The sequence below is a fragment of the Populus alba genome, chromosome 6, assembly GCF_005239225.2.
Source record: "Populus alba chromosome 6, ASM523922v2, whole genome shotgun sequence".
Classification (NCBI taxonomy): Eukaryota; Viridiplantae; Streptophyta; class Magnoliopsida; order Malpighiales; family Salicaceae; genus Populus; species Populus alba.
In genome coordinates this window covers 5,338,346-5,356,743 of record NC_133289.1, presented here as the reverse complement: position 1 = coordinate 5,356,743, position 18,398 = coordinate 5,338,346, and the positions used below count along the sequence as shown (strand labels likewise).

The 18,398-nt window shown below is 32.8% G+C and overlaps 2 protein-coding genes across 2 annotated transcripts; one reads left to right on the top strand and one right to left on the bottom strand.

Annotated features, from left to right (window-relative positions):
* The first annotated feature begins 4,198 nt into the window (after window positions 1–4,198).
* Window positions 4,199–13,081, top strand: LOC118032590 (uncharacterized). The gene is made up of 6 exons (XM_035037322.2): window positions 4,199–4,548; window positions 4,990–5,076; window positions 8,346–8,528; window positions 8,637–8,723; window positions 8,803–8,874; window positions 10,820–13,081. The coding sequence occupies exons 1-6, from the start codon at window positions 4,336–4,338 to the stop codon at window positions 12,764–12,766; spliced, it is 2,589 nt and encodes an 862-aa protein (XP_034893213.1). The 5' UTR covers window positions 4,199–4,335; the 3' UTR covers window positions 12,767–13,081.
* A 3,606-nt stretch (window positions 13,082–16,687) lies between these two features.
* Window positions 16,688–18,165, bottom strand: LOC118032591 (uncharacterized). The gene is made up of 2 exons (XM_073409857.1): window positions 17,493–18,165; window positions 16,688–16,982 (listed from the first exon to the last, which is right to left on the bottom strand). Exon 1 carries the CDS (start codon window positions 18,093–18,095, stop codon window positions 17,499–17,501), a length of 597 nt encoding a protein of 198 aa, XP_073265958.1. The 5' UTR covers window positions 18,096–18,165; the 3' UTR covers window positions 16,688–16,982; window positions 17,493–17,498.
* Window positions 18,166–18,398: the final 233 nt, after the last annotated feature.

Below are 18,398 nucleotides of genomic sequence, written 5' to 3'. Positions count from 1 at the left end.
TAACGAGGAAAAAAAACTAAATTAACATCACTTCATCGTTGCATCATACGCTAATCCAGGAATTAATTAACAACTTATGTACATCAAATAATGCAAATCAGTAAAAAAAGTCAATCAATGCACAGAGTCAACTAGAGTCTGTTTTGGAATATAATTATGGTAAAGAATTTTCATGTTGAAATATAATAAAATAATTTTTTTTTTTTTTAAAAAAATTATTTTAATATTAGTATATTAAATTAATTTAAAAATAAAAAATTAATTTATAAATAGACAGAAAAGTTTTGCAGTTTTTCTAGAACACAGTCCAAAGCATCTTCGATCATCATCCACGGCTAAAGACAAGAAATTGCCAAGCTGCATGACAGCTTTTATCCAGAGCTCACTATGTGCGTCACTAGCTAGAAATTAACTACTCCAACCCCATTATAATTAAACACAATTACTTAAGAGATAATTATAGATTAATCTCTGATTTTCTGCCACTTTTCCTGGAAGTTTAATTACGTCAAGAGACGAATCCCCGTCTTGTAAGAAAGCCTAGCTTTGTTTTCTTCTTTCCTGGTTACTTTGCTTCACGTCTTCACTAACTCTTTCTCAATATTGATCACCCCTTTGTTTTTTCTCCTCCATAATGATGTGAAACTTAATAAATTCGAGAAATAATGTATGATCAATTGGTCTTTGCTGTTAATGAGCTAATAGATTTCATTGTAGTTAAAATCAATTATCTATCCATTTACACACATTGAAGATGTACTAACCTTCAATATAGCTGGAAATTTATTACCTCTCTAAAAATGAGGCTGTTTATTTGAGTTACACAAACCTAAACTGATAAAATTACATTATCATGTCTAAATGTTGGGCATATATATGTGTACACGTGGCATTTGGATTGTTTATCTCAGGGCTTGGCACCCCTACCATATATCTAGGCTTGAACACGCAAAGACCAAACTATTCTTGGCCCTCAAATTTTGCAGAACCCCCCATCTTTTTAAGAAAATAAAAGGTTAGGCGTAGCGTGGGCCACTAGTGTGTGTGTATAAAAAGATTAAAAAAAAAAAAAAAAGCATAACAAGACAAAATAATAATGTTTTTTTGGATAATTGTTATATTTATATATAAAAAATGGTATAGAGTCCGCAGTAGCAAAGTACATTAATCATCTAGCAGTGGGAAATAATATATATTTTTTTATGTTTATTTATTATGCTTTAAAATAATCATGACAATAAAAATACGTTTGTAGAATATTGAATACAACTATAAAAGTTGTATAAACTATAAAAGAATTATAATATTGTACTATACATTTCATAATAAAAATGGAAAAATTATAAAATTAAGATATCATGCATATAATTAATTAAACAAATGTGTTTATTAACATTAACAAGAAAAAAAAACTAAAGCAAATGGTGTTTTATTGTACGCCAAGACAGAAGTGCATTATTAATAAGCATTGTTCTATATTGTTCATATCATTTTTGAACTTTATTCACATGAATCAATGGTATTTATTCCCGAATAATTTTTTAATAATCATTAAATCAGAAAAAAAAACCAAAAACCCTAGGTTGAAGACTTAAATTTTCTCTACTCAATAATAAAATAATAAAAAATAATCATGCATATAATTAATTAAACAAATGTGTTTATTAACATTAACAAGAAAAAAAAATCTAAAGCAAACGGTGTTTTATTGTACGCCAAGACAGAAGTGCATTATTAACAAGCATTGTTCTATATTGTTCATATCATTTTTGAACTTTATTCGCATGAATCAATGGTATTTATTCCCGAATAATTTTTTAATAATCATTAAATCAGAAAAAAATAACAAAAACCCTAGGTTGAAGACTTAAATTTTCTCTATCAATAATAAAATAATAAAAAATAATTTCACTCTAGCAATCTATATTAATTTATACACAGAGGTGCATTAAAATTCCAATGTTTTTTTATCTTTTTTTTTTTAATAGGTTGTATTTCAAAAAGAAAAAAGTTAGACCAAAGGAAGTAAGGCTTGCACAGCAAAGTATCATGCTTGTCTGTGTAAATTGTGTACAAAGAGAATTAGTACAACAATGTGACATAAAATCATATTTAAAAGTTTGATTTTCTTTATATTTTAAAAATGTTTTTTTTTTTGAAAGAAATTAATTTTTTTATTTTAAATTAATATTATTTTTAGTATTTTCAAATCAATGTGCTAAAATAAAAAAATAATTTTTAAAAAATAAAAAATTTTATTTTTTTAAAAAACACTTGTCTATTCTGTCCTTTAATTCTGGACTGGAGAGCTGAAGAATATGCAAGCTGAAACACTGTAGCCCAATCATAGAAGGGCTTTATTGTTCTGACCTTGATACCATAACCAGATCATTGATCAGATCCAAGTTGGTCCATGTCCAGGAGAGATTGGATCGCATCAAGAGACAAAACCATGGTTGTAAAACAAATCAGGTTGCTTGTAACAGCAGACACTATTGCAGGAAAAGAAAAGAAAAAAACTTTTACTTCAATTTGTTTGTTTTTCTCTGCTAATAATATGCGTTCTTGCTCATCCATGATATATCTATTTTATGATCCAACAGTTCATGTTTTTTTTTGATGATTAATATTTTTTTTTACGAGCAAATCTCCAAATTAGCAACTCCATCTTTTTCATTGTAATTTTGCTAAAATCTTGAATTTTACTATTTTGACACCATTTATTTTTATGTTTAGAATTGATATTTTTTTAGTATTTTTGATAATTTTAATATATTATTATCAAAAATTAAAAAAATTATTTTATTATATTTTCAAAAACTTTGCACCAAATACAAATACACACAAAAAATAGTTTTTTTTTTTTTTATATATGCAAAATTGCTTCCCTCCTTTCTCATCAGCCAAGGAAAACTACAATATAAAAGATTAGCACAATGACAAATTTCCCTCAACAAATTGTGAAGCCTTTTACTTCTTTTAAAAACAGTCTCAAAATAACAGTTTTAGTCGGTTGAATATAATTATTGTTATTTTTTAAAATATTTTTTATTTAAAAATATTAAAATATATATTTTTTTTATTTTTTAAAAAATTATTTTTGATATAAACACATCAAAATAATTTAAAAATACTAAAAAATATTAATTTAAAGTAATAAAAAAAATGAATTTTTTTAAAAATACAAAAATGAACAGACCTAATTGAGAGAACATGCCCTGCCAAAATCATCCATTACTCTCCCTTGCCCGTTAAAAGTTTATATGCCTTTGAAGTTTGAACCATCCCTCTTAAAACTATTCCAATCCAACCCCAAAATAGCCCATACCATAAAGCCAATCTTGCCCATACCTCATTCCTTATTAAACAGCTACTTACAAAAATGGTAAACTTTATTCTAATCCTTATAGATTCTACAATGTTCAACTTTAATGAATATAGTTTAAAACCTTTCATATCAATCTCATAATTCTCAAAAAGTTTCAATATGATCATTGTTGTTAAATTAGCTAAGCTGCTAGCAAGACCATTTTTTTTTGGATTTTTCCTATATTTTTTTTTTTCCACTTTCATTGTTTGAATTTTTACCAAGAGAAGCGAAAAAAATAGGAAAAAAGAGAAATTAAGACAGAAAAATATTTTAAAAATAAAGTTAATTTTACGAGTCTTCTATAACTTAAATATTTTCTTAATTTGCCATGTTTTTTAAGAAAAATATACTTTTCAGTTCATAATATTTTTATATTTTATGTTGACTCGTTGCTCATAACAAATTTGTTGTTATCATTATTGAAAAATTCAAAGCTTATAAGAGCTAAAATGAAGCATTTTGAATTAATAAGGACTAAAACATAATTTAACAAAAAAATCAATCAAAACAACGAAAACACAAAATCAAAAACAAAATCAATCGTGCTCCCACACTTACTCCACTAAAATACCCAATTAAAACTCCTTTACTCAAAAACCCATTTTTTAACCTCAATCTAGAAAAAATAAAAATAAAAAGTATAAGTACTTTCCTCTTTCTATCCTTATTTCACACTTGAGTTCTCTCCCTCTTCGCTAACTGTCCTTCTCTGCAAAATCCCAAAAACCCTAGGGCGCTTTCTGTATTTTCAACACTCCCAAAAACTAAAAAAAAAAAACTTCCTCTTTTTTTTTTTTTTTTTTTATAAAAAAAAATCTCAAATTTCCATAAGTTAGGGGTTTTTACATTTCCACACGGTTCAGTCACAATTACACATAGATAGATTAGATTAGATAGCGAGAGTTCAAATAAACAAAAAAAAAGAGACTCGAATCGTGACCGTTAGGTTTTTTTTGGATCTGATCATGGATGCACGAGATTCGACATCGAACCGAGACGTCTCATCGAGCGGCGGCAGCGGCACCACCACCGGCGGTGGAGGAGGAGAAGAGGACCCTATCCTTTCCGTCACTGCCGCGCTTGCCAAAGACGCTTGGTTACACTTTAACTCTCGCCGGTTCAATGAGTGCCTCGAGGTTTTGTATCAGCTAAAGCAGAAAAAGGAAGACGATCCAAAGGTGATAATTTCACAAATAATATAAACTCACTTAATTTTTTTTTGTCGGATATTATTTGATTAGAAATTAGGTTAACTTCGAGTAAAATGTTGTAATGGACTGTTAATTTTGTGATTTAACTCACTTAAATGAGTTGCTGCTTTTTAATTTTAATATTTTTTAGATTAAGTTAGTTAATTATTAACTCACTTAATTTAGCTGCTACTTTTTATTTTTTAGTATTTTTTTTTGGATTAAGTTAGTTAATTAACTTGAAAAGCTTAATTTTGCACTTTATTTAGTTAGTTCAAATTTAAGGACAGTATCTCGGCGGGCACACGAGTGCCGAAGTTAAGCAATGTGTTAGGGTATTTGGAATATGTAATTGATGTGGGAATTTTCTCTTCTTTTCGTTTTTCTTGTTCCTTTTAAGTTTGTAATCTCTGGGTTATGCTTTATTAGGTACTTCATAATATTGCTATTGCGGAGTATTGTAGAGATGGTTATCCAGATCCGAAGAAGTTGCTTGGAGTGCTTAATAACATTGAGGTATGTTATTTTTGTTATGTTTTTGTAATATTGGCTGGAGGGAGGGAGTGCTATTAGTTTGGTTTTGGCTCTGTGTGAAGATGGGTTTGTTATTTAATTATCAGAGGATAGTGATTTCAAAAGGGAAAAATTATGTTGCTCAATTGAATTTTACATGTTAGATTTTGAGAGCAAGAGATTTCTAGTGGTGCTGCAGTCTACATTTAGTTCATTGTGAAAGGATGCTATGTACAGTCATAAGAATCTGTTCCTGCTTTCAAAGTAGCAATCACGGGTATAATTCCACAAGTGTTCAGTATTGCAGAGGTCATCTCTGAGGCACACTTGGAGTTGTGGGCATTGGATAGTTTTATATGATAGCTATTTCTTTGATAATTTACCTGTGCATATTTTATCGTATTGAAATTCAATGGATTAATTTGGTCTGTCATTTCAGTCTTGTATTAGTATCATACTGTCATTGTTTGTTTCTGTTGATTTCTTGAGCTTTATCTGGTCTTCTATCCTGCCATATGCAAGTTGGAAAGCTATTAACTCAATAATGTATTTACTAGATTGTATTTCTATCCCATTGAAAACGATCCTGGAATTGCTTACTTGAATCCTAATCATGTTTGCATCGATGTATAGATTTTTTGGGAATGAATTACCATCTCATAATACCCATTTCGGTATCTGTTTCAATCTATTTACAATGTACCATGTGGATGTTTTCCCTACTATGCTGTGTTTGGAATTTTCTTTGAGCTGGTATGATACTAAAAGAAATCCATTCCGACCCATTTCATTTTTCAATACCTCCCTCTTCTTAGCTCCTACCATTTGAATTAATCACTATTCTGCACCGGTACATCAAAAATTCATGTTTGACATAGCTAAAAGATCTTAAATCACCTCCTAACATTCATCTTTGTTATCACCAGCTTCCTATGAATGTACTCGTCTTATTCAATTTTCTGTTTTCATGATAAAATTAGTTCTTGAGTTAGAAATCCAGCCCCTTTTCTATTCATCTATTCATCTGTTTAATATTGTTATCTTATCTATGTTTATTTTATTCATATGCAGCTTCATTCCAGCACTTAGTATCATGTAGATAGCTAGTCTAGCTGTGATTTGAAAGAATTTTTTCTAATAATGAATCTTACAATCACGTGGTACTCATGTCACTAATCATATCTTATGTCCTCCTTTGCTATAGTGCCAAATTAATAATTACATTGAAGCTCCTTTGTTCTACCCAACATATCAGGACATTCTTCTCTATCCTAGCACTGTGAAAGTTGCAATGCATGTGCTACTTTTTTTCTGCTATGCCTAGGCTAAAATTGTACAGCACTATCTTTATCAGACATATATATTGAATTAAAATTCCCTCCTCCTTGAACACTTGTCATTGAGCTTTGTCATCGATAATCTATCATATGTGTTGTTTAGAGTGGTAATAACATATGGTGTTTATTTGTATCTTTTGAGTTTTCTCATTAATATTTATATGAGAAGGATAGCCTCCATATTCAATTTCCTGAGTCAGACCTTAATTGGTTTATGAATCTGATGCTTCCACACCTTAATATGTGCCCATTCTGTTTTCTAAGGCTTCATAATATAAAATTCACTACTTATTAGTTTTTACAACTTTGGATATCTCATATTTTTTTATCTATAGATAGGAATTCATAGTGATCCTTTTCTGTCCATCTAAGAGCAAGTGATCCCTATCTATTCATTGGTTTTTTCTTTGTCTCCAATGTTTTATAGCTAAAGTAATTCCCACTTCACCTCCCTTCAGGAATTTCAAACTTGTATATATATATTGCTGCTAGACTTGTATCAAAAAATGTTGAAAAAATTTCTTTCTCCTCTTCTTCATGTATTTAGCCTTTTTCAAACCTCTTCTATGAATTTTAACTCTACAATCTAGAATCTTTAGTTTCCTCATAGTTTCTTTCTTAGGCAGCTGACCTTTTTTGATACGCATCATCATGTTGACATCTGGATACCATTCCCTTTTATCAAGTTTGTTTTCTGCATATCTTCATTCTACTATTAGAATTTCTTTAAAGGTTAGTTTTCTAGAAATTTTATCACCAACTGTTTTATGCATCTGGCCATTTTCACCCATATGATGCCTTTAGTAGATAGTTTAAAAGCTGGTTGCTTCTCTCTTCTCAATGCTGCTGCCTGGTTCTTGGTTTTTTTTATTCATTTGTAATTTCTCCATCTTATCTGTTCTATAATGTTCACACCCAATTGACTGATTTGTGTTGAGGGATTTGCCCCTTCCTTGGTATAACATCATAATTATTGCTCAAGTTCCTTTAATCTCTTTCTTGTGAGAAGCAGTTTATTTTACTCTTGTTTCATTCATTTTAAAAGATAATCAAATGGATTATGTTTTCATGGGATGGAATGCTAACAGTACTGAGTCATAAGTGAAAGAAAGCTCTAACTTCTCAGTTAGCCCCCTCCTCATTTTCATATACTGTTTCAAAACCACTTGTTATTGCTTTCCACATTTTTATCAACAGTTCTCCAATAAACATCTTTTCCTCACAAGTTATCCCTTAATTGGCTATTGTATTCCTGTATCCATTCCTTCTTTTTAGATTCTGTCCAATGTTGTGGTCCTGAGCAACCTTTCCATGACTTTTCTTGAGGTTTGCACAACATAATTGAATTTTTTATTGAACATAATTCCATTTTGATGATTTCTCTACTTGTAATTCTTTTCCATAGTTTCTTCAGTCTTCATGACAATCCTGGTGGCCTGCATCCATGAATAGGATTTGCAGGGGAGTTCTATCTTGTTGATATAATTATTATGTCTGATACTGCTATGATGACTACACTGTTATAATGACCACTTACTGAATTGACCTGATATTACCATTTAAGAAGTTCCTGTGTGGTTATTCTCCTTTGATGGATCATAAATGATGAGTCAAAGGTAGCAACAAAGTACATGGCGGTCAAAATGTGGATGATAAAGATAATGCTGAATGGTGTAAAAGGTTTTCTAGTGGGTCCACATAATGGATTTACAAATTTGTTATAGTTCTTAAATCTCATTTTGGAGCCTTTCATTATATCTTCACCTTTTTATTTACTATCATGCAGCTACTGAATGAAGCATAGACATTCTGTTAGAGAATTTTGTTAGTTGTGTGGGAAGGTTTGCTGCACCATGTTTTAGTTCCTTTTGGGGGGTTTGAATTTCTTTCATGTTGTGACATTTTCTGTCGTCTCATTTGCTGGTGTTGGTTCAGAGGAAAAGCAAAGAGCTTGCTCACACTTCAGGAGAGCAGGTGGAGACTGTTAGCAATCTTGGGAATAAAGTTATCTCAGGGTCTAAAGGAAGTGGTGCAATGACACTCCAAGCATCGGCGACAAACAGCATATCTGTTGTTTACATGGATGACTTTGATCCTACAGTAGCAAGGCTAAATATTGTAGGCTCTATTGATATATATATATATATATATATTTGTGGTTGAACTATGGATTGCGATTGACTTTTCTTTGCAATCTTGAGTGATATGTTAATTTGTCTCTTATAGGCGATTATTTGGTATCATCTTCACGAATATTCAAAGGCATTATCAGTTCTAGAACCTTTGTATCACAATATTGAACCTATAGAGGAGGTATATTTTTGTTAAGCTATAATTATTTCTCTCCCTTTGTTGTTTCCTTGTGCTCTGATACTTTACTTTATATGTGCAGAGAACTGCTCTTCATGTTTGCCTTCTGTTGCTAGATGTTGCTCTTGCCTGCCAGGATGCATCTAAATCTGCTGTACGTGCTGACTAAATTAGTGCTTAAATATGTTCATTAATGTATTGCAATACCCATCATAGTTGCTTCATAAATGACATTGTGGTCTTAATATCATGTTTTTTTGCTTCAATTTCTCAATCTTGATGATTGTATGTTGAGAACAGAATGCTGCTGCATGTCGGTAGAGATTCTCAATTAAAGAACTGTAAATGCAATAGTGACAATATGGACAGGAAATATTGATATATAAGCAGTTCTTAAAAATAAATCACAAAGGAGTGTCATTCCACCATCCAAGTGCTGAGAGAGTAGACCACAAATGTTCTTAGAGAAAAAGAAAAGAAAAGAAAAAATCACAATTCTAGCTACTGAAATTTGTCTAAAGAAATTCAAATGAGGAAAGAAAATTAACAGAGAAGAAGCCTTCCATGTCTTGAATCGTTGCTTAACCTCTGCATTGGAAGTTCCACCTCTTCAAAAGTGTACATGCCTTGCACATCTCCTTGTCATGTTCTATTTCTGCTTACTGAAGCTTCCTTTTGATGTGAGCTTGAGCACATTATCAACATGACTACATTTTGAAATGCTGCATGTTTGGTTTCAAAAAATAAATTAGATCTAAGACTCCCTGCTTTGGTGTTTATATGAACTGATCCGATGCACTAGGTTTTGACAATCTTTAAAAAGAGAAAACAGTAAATTAATTTCCCTGTGGCTGCACTTTTTACTTCATCCATCGGTGACAATTACATTCTCTGCATTGTATAACTCCTTGAAGTAAACTTGAAATTCTCAAGAAGCACATACTAGTCACTGCTGGTTATCTGAACCTCTCAGCATTAGCTACCTTGTTTCTTTGCTTCTGAAAGTTTGTGCAAATTTCCAAATGATATCCTTTTCTTTATATTAAAAGAATCTTTTTCATACCAACTCAATTTTTCACCCTCAATTTGAACCATTTTGTACCAATCTTTAACTTATGGTATTAGGAAATAAGTTTTTGGGCACTTCTTTTGGAGTTCCTCTGATATGTAAAAAGAAATGCCAACGAGCAAAGTGACAACTATGAGAGAGACCTGTTTAGCCAAGAAACACAAGTGAGGTTAGACTTAAATAAGCATTAAGTTTCTTTTCTATCAAAGTCTAACCCCACTTGTGTGTCTTCTAAACTCCTGGCCTCAGGCCTCAAACCTCAGCATTGGCTAAATAGGTCTCTCTCTCAATAGGCTTCAAATAAAATCAGTTTCAATGGTTAGGCTATACAACCAGGAAGGTACTTCCCCTTTCCTTGAGCTCTCTCATCCTAGGCCTGGTAGGAGTTCAATAACTAAGTTAGCTTGTGCCCTCTTCAAAATCTTTCTTTGAGGCTGCGGGAGGAGGCTCAATAGCCTATAATATAGTAAAGAATGTGATCTTCCTCAAACTGGTGAAAGGATCTTATAAAGACCCCAAATAAAGTAAAGAGCTGTGTGATGAAGGATGTCAATGAAAGAAATGAAGGATGATGGTATATTATAATTTGGTTTTCATCAATCATAATCTTGAATTGCAGTTGTTTAGGTAAAGCATTCTTTAATTTTCTTTCATAGGCGACTCTGTTTGAATATGATGATTAAGTTAAGCCCCTCAGCATGGGCCCGTTATTTCTGCTACATTCTGGTGCCATGTTTTTCACTCAAGATGATCTTAAATTTTCTGGCACTTGTGATTGAAAACCCTGAACCTTGCATTATATTGTAATTTGTAATGGAGTCTTTGTTTTATTGGTGTTTTCTATAGTAATTTCAGTGGAGACTATTGGAAGCCATGCATTACAATTGCAATCCAGTATGTGGCTTTTCTGCCTTCACAACAAAAATGGCCTTTGTTGTTTGTTTGTACTGCAATGTGTTGTTTGAGTTATTGGCAGTTGAAAAGCTCTTAAACTAGGCATTTTTTATTGACTTAACTTCACCATTTTCAGGATGTTTTATTATATGTAGAAAAAGCTTTTGGCTTTGGTTTTGTGGGTCAAAGTGAGAATGGGAACACAGCACAGCAACAATCTGCAAGTCTTGTTGCAAAATCTTTGTCTGTTCCTAGCAGTTCATCAGGGATGGATGCTAATTCAGATTTAGCTTCTAGTGAGAATGCTTTGGAAAAGTCTTTATCAAGAACTCTATCTTTATCAGATGAGACACTTGAGTATGAATCGATGTTCTCACTAGATATAAGTGGGCAAGACTTAGCAAGGCCTGCGGGTCTTTCATTTTCAACTGATCTTTCAAGGACCCCGATTGATAGGTCCTTTTCTCCTTCCGAAATGAAGCTTAAGTTGCATCTTTACAAGGTTCAGTTTCTACTTCTCACCAGGAATTTGAAACAAGCAAAGCGCGAAGTCAAGCTTGCTATCAACATTGCACGTGTAAGGGACTCGCCCATGGCTCTCCTCTTGAAATCTCAGCTTGAATATGCTCGTAGTAACCACCGTAAGGCCATCAAGTTGTTAATGGCAGCAAGTAATCGGACGGAGATGGGGATTTCTAGCATGTTCAACAACCTTGGGTGCATCTACTATCAGCTTGGGAAATACCATACAGCATCTGTGCTCTTTTCCAAGGCACTGAGTAGTAGTTCATCTCTTCAGAAGGACAAGCCGTGGAAGTTGTTAACTTTCTTACAGGACAAATCTCTCCTCATTGTATATAATTGTGGAGTGCAGCACTTGGCTTGTGGGAAACCCTTACTGGCTGCTCGCTGTTTTGAAAAGGCAAGTTTAGTTTTCTACAACCGGCCTTTATTGTGGCTCCGCCTCGCTGAATGCTGTCTGGTGGCTTTGGAGAGGGGTCTTCTAAAAGCTAGTCGAGTTCTATCGGACAAGTCAGATGTTACAGTTCATGTTTTTGGAAAGGGAAAGTGGAGGCATCTTGCAATTGAAAATGGGATTTCAAGAAACGGGTATGTGGATTCTGTTGAAAAGGAAGATATGTTTTTGGGTAGTGACGGCCAACTGAAGCTCTCTGTTCCCCTTGCTCGGCAGTGTCTCCTCAATGCTCTGCATTTGCTGGATTACTCTGGATTAAATCATTTGAAGCCTGGCTTGCCTTCTAATTTATCCTTGGATGAAAATGAAATGAGCGAAGCAGGATCCATGAAGAGTTCAAACCACAAGAATTTAACTGGATTTGATTCCAAAACATCAACTGGAGGCATGGGCCAGGTTAATGCAAATGGGGATGCAAAAGAACAGAAGGGGGGGACAAGTCAGGAGATCATGCAGAACTCTATCTCTTTCCATGAAGATATTCGCAGGAGAGAAAATCAGTTGCTCAAGCAAGCACTTCTCGCTAACTTGGCATACGTAGAGTTGGAATTGGAAAATCCTGAGAAGGCCCTGTCAACTGCAAGGTCTCTTTTGGAACTTCCAGTGTGTTCGAGAATTTATATTTTTCTGGGTCATTTGTATGCAGCTGAGGCCCTCTGCATGCTGAACAAGCCCAAGGAAGCTGCTGAGCATTTGTCAATTTATTTGTCTGGAGGGAATAATGTGGAGTTGCCTTTTAGCCAGGAAGACTTCGAGCAATGGAGAGTGGAAAAAGCTTTTGATTATGAAGAGATGAATGGAGGATCAGTTGCTACGAAGAATTCTTCCCCTGAAGAATCACAAGGTATTGTGTTCCTCAATCCAGAAGAGGCACGTGGGACCCTTTACACAAATTTTGCAGTCCTGTGTGCAGCACAGGGTGATCTTGAGCGGGCCCACCATTTTGTGACACAAGCATTATCCCTTGTGCCTAATCATCCACAAGCCACTCTGACGGCGGTTTATGTTGATCTTATGCTCTGTAACTCACAAGCAGCGATCGGCAAGTTAAAACAATGCAGCCGAGTGAGATTCCTCCCAAGCGGTGTACAATCGAGTAAGTGTTGACGGCTTTAACATTGGCTTTTTTCTTCTTGTCTGGCCCACTTCGCAGTTCTAGTTAGCAGGTAGATGAGCAATCCTTTACTAGGATCTGTAACATATATATAGTTCGATTCAGAGAATAAGTTTCCTGTTCATTTTTTGATATCTAGGGTTCATTAATTGGTGCGGCCGAGTGTTTTGGGTAGAGTCGGGTGCCCACCTTTCAAATTTATATTGTGCTCTTCAAGACCAAAAACAGAAAAGGAATTATTCATCAATTTCTTTCAGATTTCCATGATGTTTGTCATTCAAGCAATGCGATATGGTTTTTGATTGCTATCTGTTGTTCGTGTAATTGCTGCATGGTATGGTGGGAAATAAAGGATTATTCATCTTCTAAGACTGCCATGTTAAGAGTGTTGATTAATTTGTTTTTATATAAAAAATATATTGAAATAATATATATATATATATATTTATATTTATATTTAATATTAGCATAATCAAAATAATCTAAAATTATATAAAAAAAAAATTAGAAGTTTTTCAAAAACAGTATTATAGAACTACCATGTTAGTTTTAAACAATATTTTCTGAAAAATTAAAATTATTTTTAATATATTAATATGAAAAATAATCTATAAAATTATTATTTTAATATATTCTTAAATCAGCTTCAACCAAACAGTTGTTTCTCTGGTTTAAATATCAAATCAGCTTCAATGTTACAGGTGCTATTTTATAGTTGGTGCTTTACAGTTTTCCATTTTGCCCCAATTTGGTTCTCTGCTCTTCTGTGCCACAAACAAGGGGTATAAACCTCGAATTATCTCATGTTAACACAATTTGATTGATTGATAAAAATGTAAAATTAGGTTAAGCTGTCACTCGGTTCAATCGATTCCGTCGTAGCTCCATACCGTAAACAAAAAGAACATGTAGCGTTCATTTATTCTGTGAATCGAACAAATCTTGTAGAAAATAATGGAGTCATATTTATAGGATAAAACTAGATTTGTTGTCCGTGTACAATTTTTTTTTTCTATTAAAATAAATATTAGGGTAATTTTTTATTATTATTCAAGTTATCAATTCAATTAATAATATAAATAAAAAAATATAACAAAAAAAGAAGAAAAAGAATTAAACCTAAATTTATTCGGATTATCAAGTAAAACTGTAAAAAAATAATTAAAAAAAACCTATTAAACAATGTGAACTCATAAACCTGTAATCATGGGCATAAAATTAAGATAATCTCATAAAAAAAAAGTTAAAAAAAAATTTGAAGGATGAAATTAAAATAAATTGATTAAAAAATGACAAAAAGTGAACCAACATTAATCTTTAAAACCAATGATCATAGTCATGAGCCCGAAGCTAACATCATAAAAGACAAATTGCAAAAAATAATAAAGCAAAACTACGAAAAAAAGAGATATAAAATAAGGAAACACTAGCTTAAAAAAAGGAGGAAAAGAAAAGGTCGCTGACACCAAATCCAAAAAGCGTTCTAGGCACGCGCCACCCCATCACATCGGGGGGTGAGATAGAAAGAAGACGAACCAAAATGAAAAAAAGATGTTAAACATGAGTAGGAAGCCATCAGTCTTGCAAAAGATGCACTTACATCCAATAACTTTAAAAATTATACAAATTATATAATTTCAGCACCTCAATATTTTTTCAATTCAATTTTGGTACAAAAATTTATTTTTGTTATTTTTTAGTTTCTAGTTGAGAGAGGTTGTCGGATTTCAACGGTAGAGAGAGAAAAATGTCATTTACATTTATTTAAGTTACCAAAATAGATAATATTTGTGTCAAATAGTTTTATTTGATAAGTGAAGTTCAGATTAGGTGTTTGTTTTTTTACCTTTAAAGTTCATGAAAAAACAAATCTAAGCTCGAGTTGATTTTAGTTTTTTGAGGCGGTTTTTTGAAATCATAAATAGGTTTATCACAATTTCTATGATGTTTTATAAGTGTTTTGAGTAAAAAAATAAGTTGAAATCAAGTTTTTAGGTAACACGACTTAAGTCTATTTTCTAGCCATATCACAGTGGCTGAAATATGGTTAAATCAGATGACATATTGTTTGTCTTAACAAACAACGCATTAGTTGATTTTTGTTTTTTAAAAATTGGGATTGAAAAAAAAAAATAAAGGCCTAATCACGCGGGTCTGCTAGAGTAAGCCTGGGCATGGACCTGTATATTAAAAGACATGTGATCATACTAAAAAAAACTGAGGGACTAGATGATTGTTTTGAAATTGACTAAAAAAATTGATTTGGTCCTCTTAGTTTTCAACATACACATTCCCTCCCTTTATTTTTTTTTTTTCAAAACTCACTTCTAGTCTATAATGTTTTTTTGTTCCTATTTTAGTTGGGGGTGGGGGTTTAGTTGGGGTGGGGGGGGGGGGTCATTGATTGATTTATGGTTGTAGAGAGAAAATTATCTCTTGACAAAAATTCATACTAAAATGGTTGATTTTAATGTTTACAAGTTTTATTTGATGAGAAGAGTTCTATTAAAGTGTTTTTCACCTTCAAATTGCTTGAAAAAATAGATCTGGTCTGTAAAGTTTTTAGGTTTCAAGATGATTTTTTTTGGGTTATTGAAAGGCAAAAACAAGTTTGTTTAGGTCTACAGAGTATTTTAGGGTTAAAACATTGTTAAAAATAGATTTTTAAGTATAAAACACTATTGGCTTGACTTATTAGTGATCAAAGGTTGCTAAAATCTTGACAGAATAGAAGGTGTGTTGTTAACTATATATTTTTTCAGAAACATCAGGCCATCTCATAGAAAAAATATATTTTAGCACGCTTAGATGTTTAGATTGCTCTGACCTGTGTGTTTTAATGTTTACAAGTTTTATTTGATAAGAAGAGTTCTATTAAAGTGTTTTTCACCTTCAAATTGCTTGAAAAAATAGATCTGATCTGTAAAGTTTTTAGGTTTCAAGATGATTTTTTTGGGTTATTGAAAGGCATAAACAAGTTTGTTTAGGTCTACAGAGTATTTTAGGGTTAAAACATTGTTAAAAATAGATTTTTAAGTATAAAACACTATTGGCTTGACTTATTAGTGATCAAAGGTTGCTAAAATCTTGACAGAATAGAAGGTGTGTTGTTAACTATATATTTTTTCAGAAACATCAGGCCATCTCATAGAAAAAATATATTTTAGCACGCTTAGATGTTTAGGTTGCTCTGACCTGTGTGTTTGCCCCCTTTTTTTTTACATTTATTTTTTTTCTTTCAAATTAGATTCTTTACGATGAGGTTTTTATTGATTTTCCTTGCTCTCTCTCTCTCTGTTTTTTTTTCCTCTTGATTTTATACTTTAATATTTTATTAATTTCTAAAAGGGAAATGTTATTTGTTTCATTTTGATATTTGGAGATTTATCATGATTTCAAATAAACATTTTGATATTTAGTTGGTTCTGAATTTTGCGAGCAACTATTTTTCTTATCATATAGTTAAATATAAATTATATAAAAAAATTATTGAACCCAATTAAGTCCATGACCCCAGTCACAGATTTAGCTAGTTAACTTTAGTTGGTTATGAATTGAGTTTCGTAATTTATTTTAATTTGCTTTTTATTGAGTTATCAAAGTCTTAAACAAAAGTTCCAACATTGAGTTGATGCTTGATTTTACAAGTAACTTTTATTTTATTATATTATTAAATAAAAAATAATTTTTAAAAAATTTAAATTTGATAGATTTTATAACTTAGATTGTGAGTTCAACAAGTTAGCTGACGGAATAATTTTGAATAATAATAATCAGCGGGTCAGATTGTTGGGACCGGGAATAATTGCAATTCCCATGTGTCGATAATTTACATTCAGTAGCTTAAGAGTTCAGCTTTTCACATGCCCAAATGTACTAAGGACAGAGGAAAAGATGCACAAAACAAAACGCTATGTAACAAATCGAGAATCCAATAAGATTTTGAAATGGGATAGAAACATATTCTTGATTGCTTCCTTGTCTAAGACAAACCACACATGCAACACTAATCTTTGACAACAATAATAATTAAAAAAAAAAAACAATAAATGGTGTACAATATGGCCAAGCATAATTGATACCAATCAAGAAAATTAAAGAGAGGAGACATCAGAAACAGGAAAGAGAGCGAGTGAGTGAGAAAGGAAGAGGGATCAAGCTCGACATCCTTTCATGTCGAATCTATCATCCATGGATCAGGTAGGCAACCTGCACACATACATGAGAACATGCATATCATGAGCCAGTAATTCCCTTCCTTGTATCTATACATAAAAACATTATAAAAGCAAAAAAAAAGAAAGATATATTTATATATATAATTTAGCATTGATAAGAGCAAACAAATATTGAGGTATAGTCATGTTAATACAAGGATCGATGAGGTCCATCTTGTTAATTTTTGTTAATTAGACGACGAGCGAGCCTTTTGGCCCCGTTGCTTCTTCTTGAGTGTGTGCAAACCACCTTAGATAATAAAGATTAAATTGTTGGCACTTAGCAATGCTAAGAATTAAATTAGTAATTCTAGTGAATATTTTAGAAATGATTTCAATGTTTTGGCTTCCAAAAATCCTTGCGCATAGGCTCATCTTCGCAACACGTGAGCACTTAAAAGTCCATTTTCAATATATATATCAACTTAAGCAAACTATTAAATAATATGCAGGATAAGATTTTGTGATTTTAGCCAGGTAAAGTGAAGAACGTGTACTTAACTTGGATCTAGAGAGAGCAAGTGTAACCAGGAGGAGGTGTCTTCCCACAAGTAACAAGGAGTTGAAGAGCAAGCGGGACATAGATATTGAGGTTAAGAGCCTTGATTTTGAGAGTGGTGCACAAGCAGACTGCAGCTTCAAGTTCAACAAGTCCTGTAAGAACTGGGCAGCACTGGTTCACAACTGGATCACCAAGGCCAATGTGCACTAGCCCACCAAGAAGATCCACACAGGCACCAAGTTTTAGTGTATCAATAGGGCATGTATCCTTGGGTGATGGAGGTGGAGGGCATGGCTTTCCCTTTGGTGGCTTTGTAGTCACTGGAGGAACTGTGATAGGAGGGACTGTCACAGGAGGGACTGTCACGGGAGGGAGGGTAACTGGTGGCTTCACAATTGGAGGAACTGGAAGTGGAGGCAGAGTCACTGGTGGCTTCACAATTGGAGGAACTGGAAGTGGAGGGAGTGTAATAGGAGCTTTAGGAGTCTTAGGGTGTTTGTTCTTTGGATGCTTGCCACAAGAACCACAGTCAAGAGTTGGGGCGGCTGAGGAAATGAAGATCATGCAAAGGAAGAGGAAAGCTGAAATTTTTGTAGAATCCATGTTTACACTCCCTTACTTTGTGTTAGAGAGAAAGAGAGAGATGCAATCAGAGTGGTATAGTTTGTGGAGAGTAGTGTTGTTATATAGGAATAGTGATGGATGCTAGAAAACAAAAACCCTAGAAGCACAATCACGTGAACATATATGGGGCTTATGGCTAAAAAAGGCAGCTGCCAAATTTTGCTAGTTGGCACCTACCTTGCGAATGCATGAGTCCATTATTAATTTATATTCCCTGCTGTTTTCTGGTTACTGGCTTTCAATTGCATGATTGTGGGATTTTATCATGGAAACATAAAAAAA